A 14,659-nucleotide genomic window follows, 5' to 3' on the forward strand; every position below is an offset into this window, starting at 1 on the left:
ATATTTTTATTAATACATCTATCACTGTCATCTCCTGAGTGGCATGGTGTGGGGAATATATTTTTTACTCTTAGTTGGTCACGATTCCTCCCTCCTTCCCCGGAGGAGTTTTACCGAGGGCTCCTGCTCTTTCTTCTCAGGCAATCACTCAGCTTTGGAAGGGGCTCTGCTTTGTGAGCTAGCTGACACATAGTATCATAGCAGCTGGGGATGAGTCATTTGAATCTGTCCATTATACTCCTGATCTTACCTCTTGTTTCTGAGCACTTTCTCTAATGTTCTGCCTGGAGGCCCCAGCAGTGTGTCTAGCAGTGAAGCCATAGCCACAGTTCCACACATCATGATCTAGCATTCTAAACCCTCTTATTGGCTAAGTAGTCTCAGGACTGGCTTAGTGGTTAAGAGTGCAAGGTCAGGAGTGTGATGACCCAGGTTTAAATTTTGGCTGCCCTCGGAGGGAGTTAAGATGGCGGACCCCTTTTTCAGCTGGTCCCCTGAGTCGAGCTGGATAGGTACCAGACCAGCCTGAACATCCACGGAATCAGCCTGAGACGCAGGAAGATACTTCTGGATCTCTACAAATGAACATCTCCAGCGCTGAGTATTGAGGTACGAAGCGGGGAGCCGTGAAACCGCGCACAGATATCGGAAGATAAACGGAAGGGGGAGGGAGCCGCCGCGTTCGGGCGCCGGGAAGCAGTAGCCACCTGCACAGGGGAGCGGGCGGACTCGCCCACGGCACCTGCGAGAGAGCAGACTGAGACGGTGAGCGGAGAGCGCGTGCCACCAGACTGAAACGGAACTCCGGTGTGCTCACTGGAACCAGACTGAGACCGGGAGCTCCGGGAGCGCGTGGGGGTGGCTGGCGGCTGGCAGCTGGCAGTGTTAGAAACACAAAGGACAGAGACACGCCGGCCCTGGCAGTGAGGGCTGGGACGCCAGGTGTGGGGCGCACATCCCGGGACGCTGCAGGGTTGAGCAGCACCAACAGTAACAGAGTTAAAGCGGCCAGAACATCAGTGGAGAACGGTCCGCGATCCCTCTGTTCTGAGACAGAGGCTGAGATTCGGCCGCTGCTGCTCTGACTCTCAGAAGAGGCACAGCAAACTGCCAGGGAAAGCCTCCAGAGAACAAAAGCCTGGAAAGACTGGCTCAGGGAGTGCCCATCCCCATCCCCCTCGCAGGGGACACGGAGACTCTACCCAAACAGGGTTGCCTGAGTATCGGCACGGCAGGCCCCTCCCCCAGAAGGCAGGCTGAAAAATCAAGAAGTGCACATCCTAAGATCCCTATAAAATAAGGGCGCACGGCCTGGGTCCTGGTCAATAATTTGGGCTCTGGACAACCCCGCAACCTCTCCTCATCAGAATGACGAGAAGGAGAAATCCCCCTCCCCCAGCAAAGAAAAGACAATGAGTCTGTGGCCTCTGCCACAGAACTAATGGATATGGATATAACCAAATTATCAGAAATGGAATTCAGAGTAACAATGGTCAAGATGATGTGTAGACTTGAAAAAAGTATTAACGAAAATGTTAATGAGAATATAGAATCTCTAAGGGTGGAAATGAGAGCGAATCTGGCAGAAATTAAAAATTCTATGAGCCAAATGCAGTCAAAACTAGAGGCTCTGACGGTCAGGGTGAATGAGGCAGAAGAACGTATTAGTGAATTGGAGGATGGGTTAGTAGAAGAGAAAGCTAAAATAGAATCTGGACTCAAAAAAATCTATGCTCAAGAATGTAGGTTACAGGAGATTATTGACTCAATGAAACATTCCAATGTCAGAATCATCGGCATCCCCGAGGGGGTGGAGAAAAACAGAGGTCTAGAAGAGATATTTGAACAAATTGTAGCTGAAAACTTCCCTAATCTAGCAAAGGAAACAAACATTCGTGTCCAAGAGGCAGAGAGGACCCCTCCCAAGCTCAACCACGACAAACCTATGCCACGTCACGTCATAGTGCAATTCGCAAATATTAGATCCAAGGGTACAGTATTGAAAGCGGCCAGGGCAAAGAAATTTCTCACGTACCAAGGCAAAGGTATCAGAATTACGTCAGACCTGTCTACACAGACCTGGAATGAGAGAAAGGGTTGGGGGGGCATTTTTAAAGCTCTTTCAGAGAAAAACATGCAGCCAAGGATCCTTTATCCGGCAAGGCTGTCATTCAGAATGGATGGAGAAATAAAGACCTTCCAGAATCGCCAGCCATTGACCAATTTTGTAACCATGAAACCAGCCCTACAGGAGATATTAAGGGGGGTTCTATAAAAGTAAAAAGGCCCCAAGAGTGATACAGAACAGAAAGTCACAATCTATAGAAACAAAGACTTTACTGGCAATATGGCATCATTAAAATCATATCTCTCAATAATCAGTCTCAATGTAAATGGCCTAAATGCTCCCATAAAATGCCATAGGGTTGCTGATTGGATAAAAAGACATGACCCATCCATTTGCTGTCTACAAGAGACTCATTTTGAACCTAAAGATACATTCAGACTGAAAGTAAAGGGATGGAATACCATCTTTCACGCCAATGGACCTCAAAAGAAAGCTGGGGTAGCAATTCTCATATTAGACAGATTGGATTTTAAACTAAAGACTATAGTTAGAGACACAGAAGGGCACTATATTATTCTTAAAGGATGTATCCAACAAGTGGATATGACAATTATAAATATATATGCCCCCAACAGGGGAGCAGCAAGATACACAAGCCAACTCTTAACCAGAATAAAGAGACATATAGATAAAAATACGTTAATAGTAGGGGACCTCAACATTCCACTATCAGAAATAGAGCACCCATGCAGAAAATCGACAAAGAAACAAGGGCTTTGAATGCTATACTCGACGAGTTGGACCTCATAGATATATATAGAACACTACACCCCAGAACCAAAGAATACTCATTCTATTCTAATACCCATGGGACATTCTCAAGAATAGACCATGTTCTGGGTCACAAAACAGGTCTCAACCAATACCAAAAGACTGAAATTATTCCCTGCATATTCTCAGACCACAACGCTTTGAAATTGGAACTCAACCACAAGGAACAATTTGGAAGAAACTCAAACACTTGGAGACTAAGAACCATCCTGCTCAGGAGTGATTCGATAAACCAGGAAATCAAAAATCAAATTAAACAATTTATGGAGACCAACGAGAATGAAAACACAACGGTCCAAAACCTATGGGATACTGCAAAGGCAGTCCTAAGGGGGAAATACATAGCCATCCAAGCCTCACTCAAAAGAATAGAAAAATCTAAAATGCAGTTTTTATATTCTCACCTCAAGAAGCTGGAAGAGCAACAGAGGGACAGGCCTAATCCATGCATGAGGAAGCAGTTGACCAAGATTAGAGCAGAAATCAATGAATTAGAAACCAGGAGTACAGTAGAGCAGATCAACAGAACTAGAAGCTGGTTCTTTGAGAGAATCAATAAAATTGACAGACCACTGGCAAGATTTATCCAAAAGAATAGAGAAAGGACCCAAATTAATAAAATTATGAATGAAAAAGGAGAGGTCACAACCAACACCAATGAAATTGGAAGGATTATTAGAAACTTTTATCAACAGCTTTATGCCAATAAATTAAGCAATCTGGAAGAGATGGAGGACTTCCTGGAAACCTATAAACTACCAAGACTGAAACAGGAAGAAACTGATTTTTTAAACAGGCCAATTAATTATGAAGAGATTGAGTCAGTGATAAACAACCTTCCAAAAAACAAAACTCCAAGCCCGGATGGTTTTCATGGGGAATTCTACCAAACATTCAAAGAAGAAATAATACCTATTCTCCTAAAGCTATTTCAAAAAATAGAAACAGAAGGAAAGCTACCAAATTCATTCTATGAGGCCAATATTACCTTGATCCCCAAACCAGGCAAAGACCCCATCAAAAAGGAGAATTACAGACCAATTTCCCTAATGAATATGGACGCCAAAATCCTCAACAAGATCCTGGCTAATAGAATCCAACAGTACATTAAAAGGATTATCCATCATGACCAAGTGGGATTCATCCCTGGGATGCAAGGGTGGTTCAACATTCGCAAATCTATCAGTGCCTTAGATTTTATCCAGAAGGAAAAATTCAAAAATCATATGATTCTCTCAATAGATGCAGAAAAAGCATTTGACAAAATACAGCATCCTTTCCTGATTAAAACCCTTCAGAGTGTAGGGATAGAGGATGCATTCCTCAATCTCATAAAAACCATCTATGAAAAGCCTATGGCAAATATCATTCTCAATGGGGAAAAGCTGGAAGCCTTTCCCTTAAGATCAGGAACATGACAAGGAGGCCCACTCTCGCCACTATTATTCAACATAGTACTAAAAGTCCTTGCAACAGCAATCAGACAACAAAAAGGGATAAAAGGTATCCAAATCAGCAAAGAAGAAGTCAAAATATCTCTCTTCGTAGATGACATGATACTCTATATGGAAAACCCAAAAGAATCCACGCCCAAACTATTAGAAGTTATAGAGCAATTCAGTAATGTGGCGGGATACAAAATCAATGCTCAGAAATCAGTTGCATTTCTATACACGAATAATGAGACTGAAGAAAGAGAAATTAGGGAATCCATCCCATTTACAATAGCACCAAAAACCATACGTTACCTTGGAATTAACTTAACCAGAGACGTAAAGGACCTATATTCTAGAAACTATAAATCACTCTTGAAAGACATTGAAGAAGACACAAAAAGATGAAAAAATATCCCATGCTCATGGATCGGAAGAATTAACATAGTTAAAATGTCCATGCTACCCAGAGCAATCTACACTTTCAATGCTGTCCCAATCAAAATACCGAGGACATTTTTCAAGGAACTGGAACAAATAGTCCTTAAATTTGTATGGAACTGGAAAGGGCCCTGAATAGCCAAGGAACTGTCAAAAAGGAAAAACAAAGCTGGGGGCATCACAATGCCGGATTTCGAGCTGTACTACAAAGCTGTGATCACAAAGACAGCATGGTACTGGCACAAAAACAGACACATAGACCAATGGAACAGAATAGAGAACCCAGAAATGGACCCTCGGCTCTTTGGGCAACTAATCTTTGATAAAGCAGGAAAAAACATCCGGTGGAAAAAAAGACAGTCTCTTCAATAAATGGTGCTAGGGAAATTGGACAGCTACATGCAAAAGAATGAAACTTGACCACTCTCTCACACCATACACAAAGATAAACTCCAAATGATGAAAGACCTTGATGTGAGACAGGAATCCATCAAAATCCTAGAGGAGAACACAGGCAGCAACCTCTACGACATTGGCCAAAGCAACATTTTTCATGACACATCTCCAAAGGCAAGAGAAACAAAAGATAAAATGAACTTGTGGGACTTTGTCAAGATAAAAAGCTTCTGCACAGCCAAGGAAACAGTAAAAAAAACTAAGAGGCAGCCCACGGAATGGGAGAATATATTTGCAAATGATGCTACAGATAAAAGACTGGTATCCAAGATCTACAAAGAACTTCTCAAACTCAATATGCGAGAAACAAATAAACAAATTATAAAATGGGCAGAAGATATGAACAGTCACTTTTCCAATGAGGACATACAAATGGCTAACAGACACATGAAAAAATGTTCAAAATCATTAGCCATCAGGGAAATTCAAATCAAAACCACACTAAGATACCACCTTATGCCAGTTAGAATGGCAAAAATTGACAAGGCAAGAAACAACAATTGCTGGAGAGGATGTGGAGAAAGGGGATCCCTCCTACATTGTTGGTGGGAATGCAAGTTGGTACAGCCACTCTGGAAAACAGTGTGGAGGTCCCTTAAAAAGTTAGAAATTGAGCTACCCTATGACCCAGCCATCGCACTACTGGGTATTTACCCCAAAGATACAGACGTAGTGAAGAGAAGGGCCACATGCACCCCAATGTTCATAGCAGCATTGTCCACAATAGCTAAATCGTGGAAGGAACCGAGATGCCCTTCAACAGATGACTGGATTAAGAAGTTGTGGTCCATATATACAATGGAATATTACTCAGCTATCAGAAAGAACGAATTCTCAACATTTGCTGCAACATGGATGGCACTGGAGGAGATAATGCTAAGTGAAATAAGTCAAGCAGAGAAAGACAATTATCATATGATTTCTCTCATCTATGGAACATAAGAACTAGGAAGATCGGTAGGGGAAGAAAGGGATAAAGAAAGGGGGGGTAATCAGAAGGGGGAATGAAGCATGAGAGACTATGGACTCTGAGAAACAAACTAAGGGCTTCAGAGGGGAGGGGAATGGGGGAATGGGAGAGGCTGGTGATGGGTAGTAAGGAGGGCACGTATTGCATGGTGCACTGGGTGTTATACACAACTAATGAATCATCGAACTTTACATCAGAAACCAGGGATGTAGTGTATGGTGACTAACATAATATAATAAAAAAAAAACATTAAAAAATTTTTTGGCTGCCCTCTTTTCAATTTGTATGGCTTGGGGCAATTTACTTAGCCTCTTTGTATCTCAGTTTCTCCATCTATAAAATAGGGAGAATCGCTCCTGCCTCACAGGGTTGTTTTGAGGATTAAGTAAGCCTTCAGTATCTCTTAAAGCACTTAAATATCACCTGGCAAACTTAACACTTACAAAGTACTTGCTACCATTAACACCAGTCCTTTCTTCTCTTCCCAACCATGCTGAGAGATTGCTTTTGCAAAGATGGTGTGTCTGCACATTTTTTTTGGCCTTCCCTGTCACTAGGTAGTGTCAAATGGGCTTGCAGTTGTACTCCCAGTCGTGCTAGTCCCTGGGGTTTAACTGCTTGAAGAGGGCTTCCGTGTGACTTGAGTTCCCTGGCACCTGGATACCTCTGCTTCTCTCCTCCCTGACCAGGTCTGATTTTCACTGCACTTGGCGGCCCCTCTGAAAACCCTGTAATGATTCAGGCTTGGGACAATTTTCAACTTCTTCAAGGATGATTTTCCTTCCAGTTGTTTTCTGTTTGTCTCCAAAAGGAGGGCAGGATAGAGGTAACTTTGCTTCTAAAGATGTTTATAAAGGAGGTTGATGATTTTGAAAAAGGAGCTTAAATCAGGAAGGTCGTTCTGTGTTCACTGCATCACTGTCCTGCTTTATGCTGCCCTTTATCATTCATACGTTAAACAAATACGTAGTGAATGCCCACCGCGGAGAGCCAACACTGCTCTAGAGGTGGGGGAGACACCAGTCAATAGCACCCAGTGTAGCTCACGGAGTTTACCGGCTTGACGGGGAGATAGAAAAGTCACTGGGCATGACACTAAATGTAATGAGTACTGTGAGACAGGGCCACACACCGTGATACAAGAGCGCACACCCTGACGCAGGAGCACGCACCGTGGCGCAGGAGCACGTGCTGTGAGACGGGGCCGCGCGCCGTGATACAGGAGCGCGCACCATCATACAGGAGCGCGCACCATGATGACGGAGCACGCGCCGTGATACAGGAGCACGCGCCGTGATGCAGGAGCACGCGCCGTGAGATGGGACAGCGCGCTGTGATACAGGCGCACACGCTGTGAGACGGGACTGTGCACCGTGATACAGGAGCGCGCACCGTGATGAAGGAGCACGCACCGTGAGACAGGGCCATGACCCAGAAAAAGATTAGGGCTGTGTCGAGATTTCTGTCCTCTCAGCCCTGGTGCAGCATGTGTGGGCCCTGCCACACCAGTGGCTTTGTCCCCACTTAACCCAATGTGAAGTACCAATATCATTCTCTACGTGTGACCCGTGAGAAAAGGACCAGGACACACTGCCATAGGGTGAGTGTGTGTCCGGGGAGCCTTCCACACAAAGTGACAGCTAAGCTGGTATTGGAAGATTTCTAGGGTGGGCAGGGAGATCAGATTATCCTCCAGCTTTTTCTTCCCGTTAGGGACAAAGCAACAAACCACGTAGTATCTGGCGTTCTGGAAGCCTCAGGACTGATATTAGTAAAAGGGAAGCAGTAGCCACTTAACATTGGGGGTGAGTCTACTCCAACTTCCAGGAGACCCTTCCCCGACCCCCTTGCAGGGCCAGAGCCATTTACTGGTGGTAAATAGATGCAGTAAATGCAGAAGAGCGTTGGCCCACCGAGCTTGCCGCCAGATTGCTAGTGCAGGGCGCACAGGAGCTGGAAGAACTGGAATGGGCAGTGGTGATACGTGGATTTGCCAGACTGTGAAAGGAGCCCGAGGAACAGGGATTCGGCATTTTGCCCAGCTCAATATTCTACAGACCTGCATATTTTCACCACTACTGATAAGTGCTTGGCCTGCATTTGCCAAGTGATTATTGCCATGTAATCACATGCTCCCAGGCCTGGCTCTCCGGGCTCAGCAGTGCAAGAGCATCTTTTCTCTGGGCAAGGACACGGGACACTAGAAACTTGAATGCATGCAAGCTTCCTGGCGCCCTCCTGAGGAAAGCCTTCATCAAGGATCATCATATGCAAGTTGCAAAAACAAGAGGGGTTTCCCTCTACAGAGTGATTTAATCTGGGCAAGGCCTGCTGCTTTATGTGCGCTCTCTCCTTTATCCCCCACAACTTGTTGAAGGAGGTGCCACTAGGATCTCTTTTTCAGGGGAAGTAACTTGTCCAAGGGCATACATCTCATACGTGAAAGAGCTGGGATCTGAACTCAAGGAGCCTGGATCCAGAGCCCCTGCTCCATCGATGTTATGAAGTATTTCTAGAGTGGTGGTAGCCCACCCAGCCCTGCCCCTAACCACGTCCCTCTTATTTTGTGTGTCTAGACTCCCTTCACTTACTCCATTCTATGTTTTTGCCCTGTGATCTCCTTGGAGATAGAAGGATTTTCGAAAAGGCAAAATCAAAGTCTTCAAAGACTTTTTTAATGTTCTGGATTCTTAAACTGTAGTGTTCTGTGGCCTTGTGTGAACAATATGTTTGAGAAAAAGAAGACCGAGAAGGTATTTGGAGCAGCGTTTGTGCGCCTGGGAAGTTAAGGGCAACCTACTGACCCGGGAAGTTTAGCTCACTCTGGCTTTCCTTGGGGGATCTGAGAAGTGACTATTTCCTTATTTCCTCTTAAGAATGTTTAGCACATGCCTGTGTGATGAAGCCTCCCTAAAAATCCCTGAACTGTGGGGTGCAGAGAGCTTGAGTTGGTGAACAAGCGGAGATGCTGGCAGGCTGGTGTGCCCAGAGAGGTATGGAAGCTCTTTGCCCCTTTCCACACGCCTTTCCCTAATGCATCTTTTCCATTTGGCTGTTTCTGGGTTGTGTCCTTCGTAATAAGTGGGTAATGATAGGTAAAAAGAGCTTTCCTGAGTTCTGTGAGCCATTCTAGAAAATTACCGATCTTGAGGAGGGTGTCGTGGGAACCCCTGATTTCTAGCTGGTTGGTCAGAAGTATGGGAGGCCTGGACTTGTGACTGGCATCTGAAATTGGGGAGGGGCTGTCTTGTGGGACTGAGCTCTTAACCTGTGGGGTCTGTGCTAACCAGATGGATAGTGTCAGAAGTGGTGTGAGTAGAGAAAAACCATCTTTTTCCTTATAGCGTCCTGTGAGCAATGTTAAGGCCGGTGCTGGTGGTATAGCCGTGAGCATAGCTGCCTTCCATGAGCAAGGGGAGGACATTTTTAGGTTTGCATTTTTAAAATATTTCTTTGGCTGCTATGTGGAGAGTGCTTTGTAGTGGGGAAAGAATGGGGGCACCTGGGTGGCTCAGATGGTTAAGCGTCCGCCTTTGGTTCGTGTTGTGATCCCAGGGTCCTGGGATTGAGCCCCGCGTTGGGCTCCCTGATCAGTGGGGAGTCTGCTTCTCCCTTTCCCTCTGCCCCCTACCCCCTGCTCATGTGCTCTCTCTCTCTCACAAATAAATTTGAAAAAAAACAAAACAATGGAAGCCAGGAGGCCATGGCAGGAGTCTAGGGAGAGATGTCGGTTGGGTCAAAGGCGCTGGTGGTGGAGATGAAAAGTGGATGGATTCAAGAGATACCAGTGTAAGATGTAAAATATGCACAACTCAGAACTTGATTGGATATGAATGTTAAAAATATCTTCCTGAATCTTTCCTTGGATCCTTTATTTCTTATCCGTTGGCGCTCATTCTAATCAAAGGGACATAACTTCCTGCTCTTTCCTTCCGCTAGCAATAACAAAACAGTAATACAGCCACTAGTTGGGTGTTTGTAGTGAGTGCCGTTCCAAGTTGCACATGTTGCTTCCTTGAATCTTGACCACAGACCTATGAGGTGGACACTATTAGCATCCTTATTTTAGAGCTGAAGGAATGAGGAACACAGGGGGCAAGTAACCTTTCCGGGTTTGTACAAGGTCCTGTGTGGTGAGTGTGGGAGCTGGGTTTGGAGCCCGTTTCCTCACATGGTCCAGCCCAGTCCCTCGGTACCTCCAAGGGGGTTGCTGCAGCTAACCTCTGAGTGTCCCCCACCCCACCCCCACTCTCTCTTTCCGCCCATTTTCACCACACTACCAGACAGATTTTTCCATAACTCTGTTTCCATCCTTTTGCTTCCTTTTGCCTTTTAAATAAAATCCTCAAGTATCTGCTTTCAGGGCCTTCTATAATCTGACCCGCTCTATCAATCCAATCTGCTTTCTCGCTTTTGCAGAAGAATTTAATAAAGGTATGCATTTATATCATTTTAGCTGTTCATGTAGTTTAGCTATCTTACCAGTCTGCAACTTAGTTTGAGTTGGGAGTTGCACTGAGGTAATATAAATTAACGCTAGGCTTTCCTTCAGAATCTTACCACAAAGCAATGGCATTCTTTTCATTCATTTTGAGTGTTTTTCCCCTGAGGTAAGAGATCTCTGTGATTATAGGCCCCCGAAACTTGAAGAACCAACATCTAGGCAAAGAGGTACCTAGAAAGGGGCTATGCGACAATTATTTGGGGGGAACCCCTAGAAACTTAGTAATTGTAAGTACATGGGGGGGAGGGCATAGTTAAAATTTAAAGTCAAAGTTTGCCTTTTGATAATAAAATTAGGAAAAATAAGCCTGTCATTAATGTGATTGGCCTTTTGAGAAGGTACCTGGGTAATGCAATCGAATTGTTGGACTCCCCCAGTTGCCTACAAAACCTGATCTGTTGTATCTGTGAATGTGGTGGGGGTGAGGAAAGGGGAGGTGTTGCCTGTTGAGGGGAAAGGTTCCCAGTTGGTCAGCTCACCTGAGCCCAACTCTGTGATCTCCAAACAATCTTAGGGTTGGTCATTTGGTTCTTCTCTTCCCCAGCCTGATACCAGGAAGTCCTCCAAGGGGGTTGCTGCAGCTAACCTCTGAGTGTCCAAACAATGGTAACCTGGGCTGGGTGCACATTGTCTAGGCACCCCTGTATTACTAATATTCTAGCTTATACAGTAGGCTTAGAACACAGACAGTGATTTGAGTGACTCTTTTCTCAGTTCTCCCCAGGATGATACATAATCACTGCCATTCTAAATGCCTAGGACAGAAGTGAACTCATTGCATACAGGGGATGCGTTGGTGCATTAGGGTTGAATCTTGTTGTAGAACCTGGGATCAGAAAGGCCGTGCCCTGAGTCCACGTCCCAGAGAAGAGGCAGCCCTGTGGACTGACAGCATCCCACTTGGGAGGTTCTAAAAACAGCCTTCCCCCAGACGCAGCTGCCCTTTGAGGCTCAGTTGGGTGGCCACTGGCCATGCCTCCCCCTGAGATCCCTCTCTCTGTGGTAACTGAGCACAAATTTCAGCTTCACCCTTTCCCAAACTCTGAAGACACTCCTTCCCAGTGTCTCTAGCCTGTCCTTGACATTTTAGAGCATTCCATCCAAGAACTTTACAGGCCCCCAGGTTTGCAGTCATATCCCCTTGCAGAATGCATAAGTGCAAAGATGCAGGACTGAGCTGGGGGTGCTGGCCATCAGCTGGACACTTACTCACCAGGTAGTGACATGCTTTCTCATTCAGGCCTCATGGTTTGTACACTTCAGATTTTGCTATAGCAGAATCATAAATTATTGCAGATTATGGACTTTCAGGGAGGCCTGGAAATATTCAAAATGAGAATTAAAATCTGAGATGCCCCAGGGTCACATGGATAGCTTCCCCCCCCCCCTAAAATGGATGCCTTATTGTTTATTTGGAAATTATTCAAGCTGCATGTCATTGCTTTGTCTTGGCCTCTCTACATGCTTCCTCACCCCACCCTACCCCTCAAGACGCCATCCCCAAAATCTCTGCAGTCAGCTCTGTGTGTTTCTGGACACGTATGCCCTGAGGGTCCGGGTGGAGGAAGTTACTGACTGTTCCTGCTCCGTGTGCCCCAGTGAAGAGCACTGTGGGGGCTCACTGGACTTTTCTTTTGCTTGCAGGACACATTTAGCATCACTACCAAGACAGCCTCTCTGGATGTATTTCTGCCAGATGGAAGGAATATTCCAGTTGAAATTCTAACATCAGATACTGCTGAAAGAGTCCTAGAGGTAAACTTTTTCTAAACTCCAGAACCAAACTTAGGAATCGTTCTGTTTGAAGGCAGGAAATAGGATAAGGTTACCTTCCAGAAACTTCCTGCCTATCATTTTACTCTGGATGACATATCTGTTGAGATGGTGGGATTTTCTGGGAGATGGACCAAGGAATCTGAGCTACAGCCAATCCTCCAGAGTATCTTTGGTTTTACTCTCCTTGTGGACATCAACTTCCCAGACATCTTTTAGGCCCTTCCTAAGGCTGCTGTCAGTCACCTGGGACTCAGCCAAGGATGTGCCCTGGAAATATGCCAAGTGCTTTATTATGGGATGCCTCATAGTTGGGAGCAGGAAATGGAGTGGAATCCAGATGAGTCTGAAACAGGCTGTACCCAGGTAGGCTGGTGACAGGTTTTGTCAGAGAGTGACAGAGGAATTCTCAAAGGCTGAGTGTTGTCCCTCCTCCCCCACAGGGAAAACCCCTGAAGCCAATACAGCAGCAGGTCTAACTCTGGATCCAGAGGGCCAGACCTGCATTCTAACTGGTTCTGTGAAGAGTCTGAGGAAAAGACCCAGAGACTATCCTCCCTGTCTTTGGATGGCGGTCGTTACTGACTCTGTCCCCAGGGCCTTTCCTCCCTCCCCTGGACATCAAGGGGACACTGGCTTCTCACACCCACACACTGTTCTCAGGTCCTTTTCCTTTGGAGGGTTTTATTTCTAACTCTCCAGAAAAGTATGTGAGGGAAAATAAAAAGTTATAAACAGGTGAAGGTCAGGAAGTTTCTAGGGCCTTCCCAAGGACAGAACATTCTTGTGCTGGGGACATGGTACCTGGTAACTTCTGGGCAAGAAACAAGCCCTCCCTGTTGGGTTCCCAGCCCTCGAGCCCACCTTTACCTGAGACTGTGGTGTGTGTGGATGGCCTCTCCCAACATCATGGCTCCTCTTTCTAGCCTGGAGATTCAAGCTGGCCCATGCCCTCCCAGCCTCCAAAGAGCAGTTTTGTCCCCAGACAAGGAAATGTCCCTTTTCTAGGGTCTTGGCTCTGCCTAAGAGTGACCGTTTTGGACCTTCCTTCCTATGAAAGTCACTGCACACAAACTTGTCTTGGCTCCTGTAGCTGTCCTGGTTGAACGGGACCAGCAGTCCCCTCATCGCCGAGGCCATGAGGAGTTACCTTATGGTCCCCCTCCTTCACCACCTCCGACCCCCCGAATCCTACTGACCTTGTGTCCCAAGTGTCTCTCCTAATAATTCCTGTCTCCCATTTCCTCCTCTCCATCCTCACACCCTTAGTTTGAGCCCTCATTTCTCGGCTGGATTTCTATAGCAGCCCCCAAAACTAGTGCCTACTTCCAGTCTTGCCAATCTTCTATCCTGACCTCCAGAATGACCTTTCTAAAAAGCATCAAAGGCCCTTGACACTTAATGCCTGAGGGGATCTATACAAAAAACTAAAAAAAGCTCTCAAATACAAAAACACTGTTCCCCTAAATTGCCGTCCCGGGACCTACACAGTGGGAGAATGACACATCAGTGAAGGAGGAGGACAGTACAGAAGGGCAGAGGCCACAAACACAGACACCTCCAGGGCCAGGCTCGCAGCCCAGGGATGCAGATGAGGGATGTGAGATAATTTGGGAATGGTGGGGCTTATGGAGAACTGGAGAGTCCCTGCCCTGCCTGACAGCATCATTATTGACATGTTTTTCACATGCTGGGCTCACGGGCCTGTTTAGACATATCTGCAGCTGAAGTTGGCTGCCGGTGGGGGTTTGGGGTCTCCTCTCTGCTGGGTTTAGAGCCAGAGCTGGATTCAAATGACAGCACTGCCATGTCATAGCTGTGTGAGTTTGGGTAAGTTGCTTAGCCTTTCAAGACAGTGTCTAAGTAATTATAGAAATAGCTCATGTTCCATCAACAGTGGTGGTTATGGTTATTTCTCATTGTCGGTATTATTATTGATGTCAGAGGGAGTGTTGAGTCAGTACTGAGTAGGGTAGTAAGTCTAGGGTCCCGCAATACCATCTATTTTGCACAGTTCCCCTTGTAACTAACAGCATAAGTTTAACGAGGTGCATTTGTGATCTCAGAAAAATATGCTTTCCCTCTTCTAATCACACTGACTTGTGAGAAATTCAGACCCCTGACACTGACATCATTACCATCAGGTAAGTTTACCTGGAGGTTTTGCCCTCGAAGTGGTGGAG

At 45.8% G+C, this 14,659-nt stretch overlaps 1 protein-coding gene across 1 annotated transcript in view; it reads left to right on the top strand.

Moving 5' to 3' along the window:
- The window catches only part of SNX31 (sorting nexin 31), a 64,006-nt gene that overhangs the window by 15,001 nt on the left and 34,346 nt on the right, over positions 1-14,659 (top strand). The window contains exon 5 of the mRNA XM_045805858.2: positions 12,348-12,458. Coding sequence (XP_045661814.2) covers positions 12,348-12,458 — 111 coding nt within the window. The remainder of the gene's footprint in view (positions 1-12,347; positions 12,459-14,659) is intronic.

This window comes from Ursus americanus, chromosome 9, assembly GCF_024610735.1.
Source record: "Ursus americanus isolate L20-20 chromosome 9, mUrsAme1.1.p, whole genome shotgun sequence".
Taxonomy (NCBI): Eukaryota; Metazoa; Chordata; class Mammalia; order Carnivora; family Ursidae; genus Ursus; species Ursus americanus.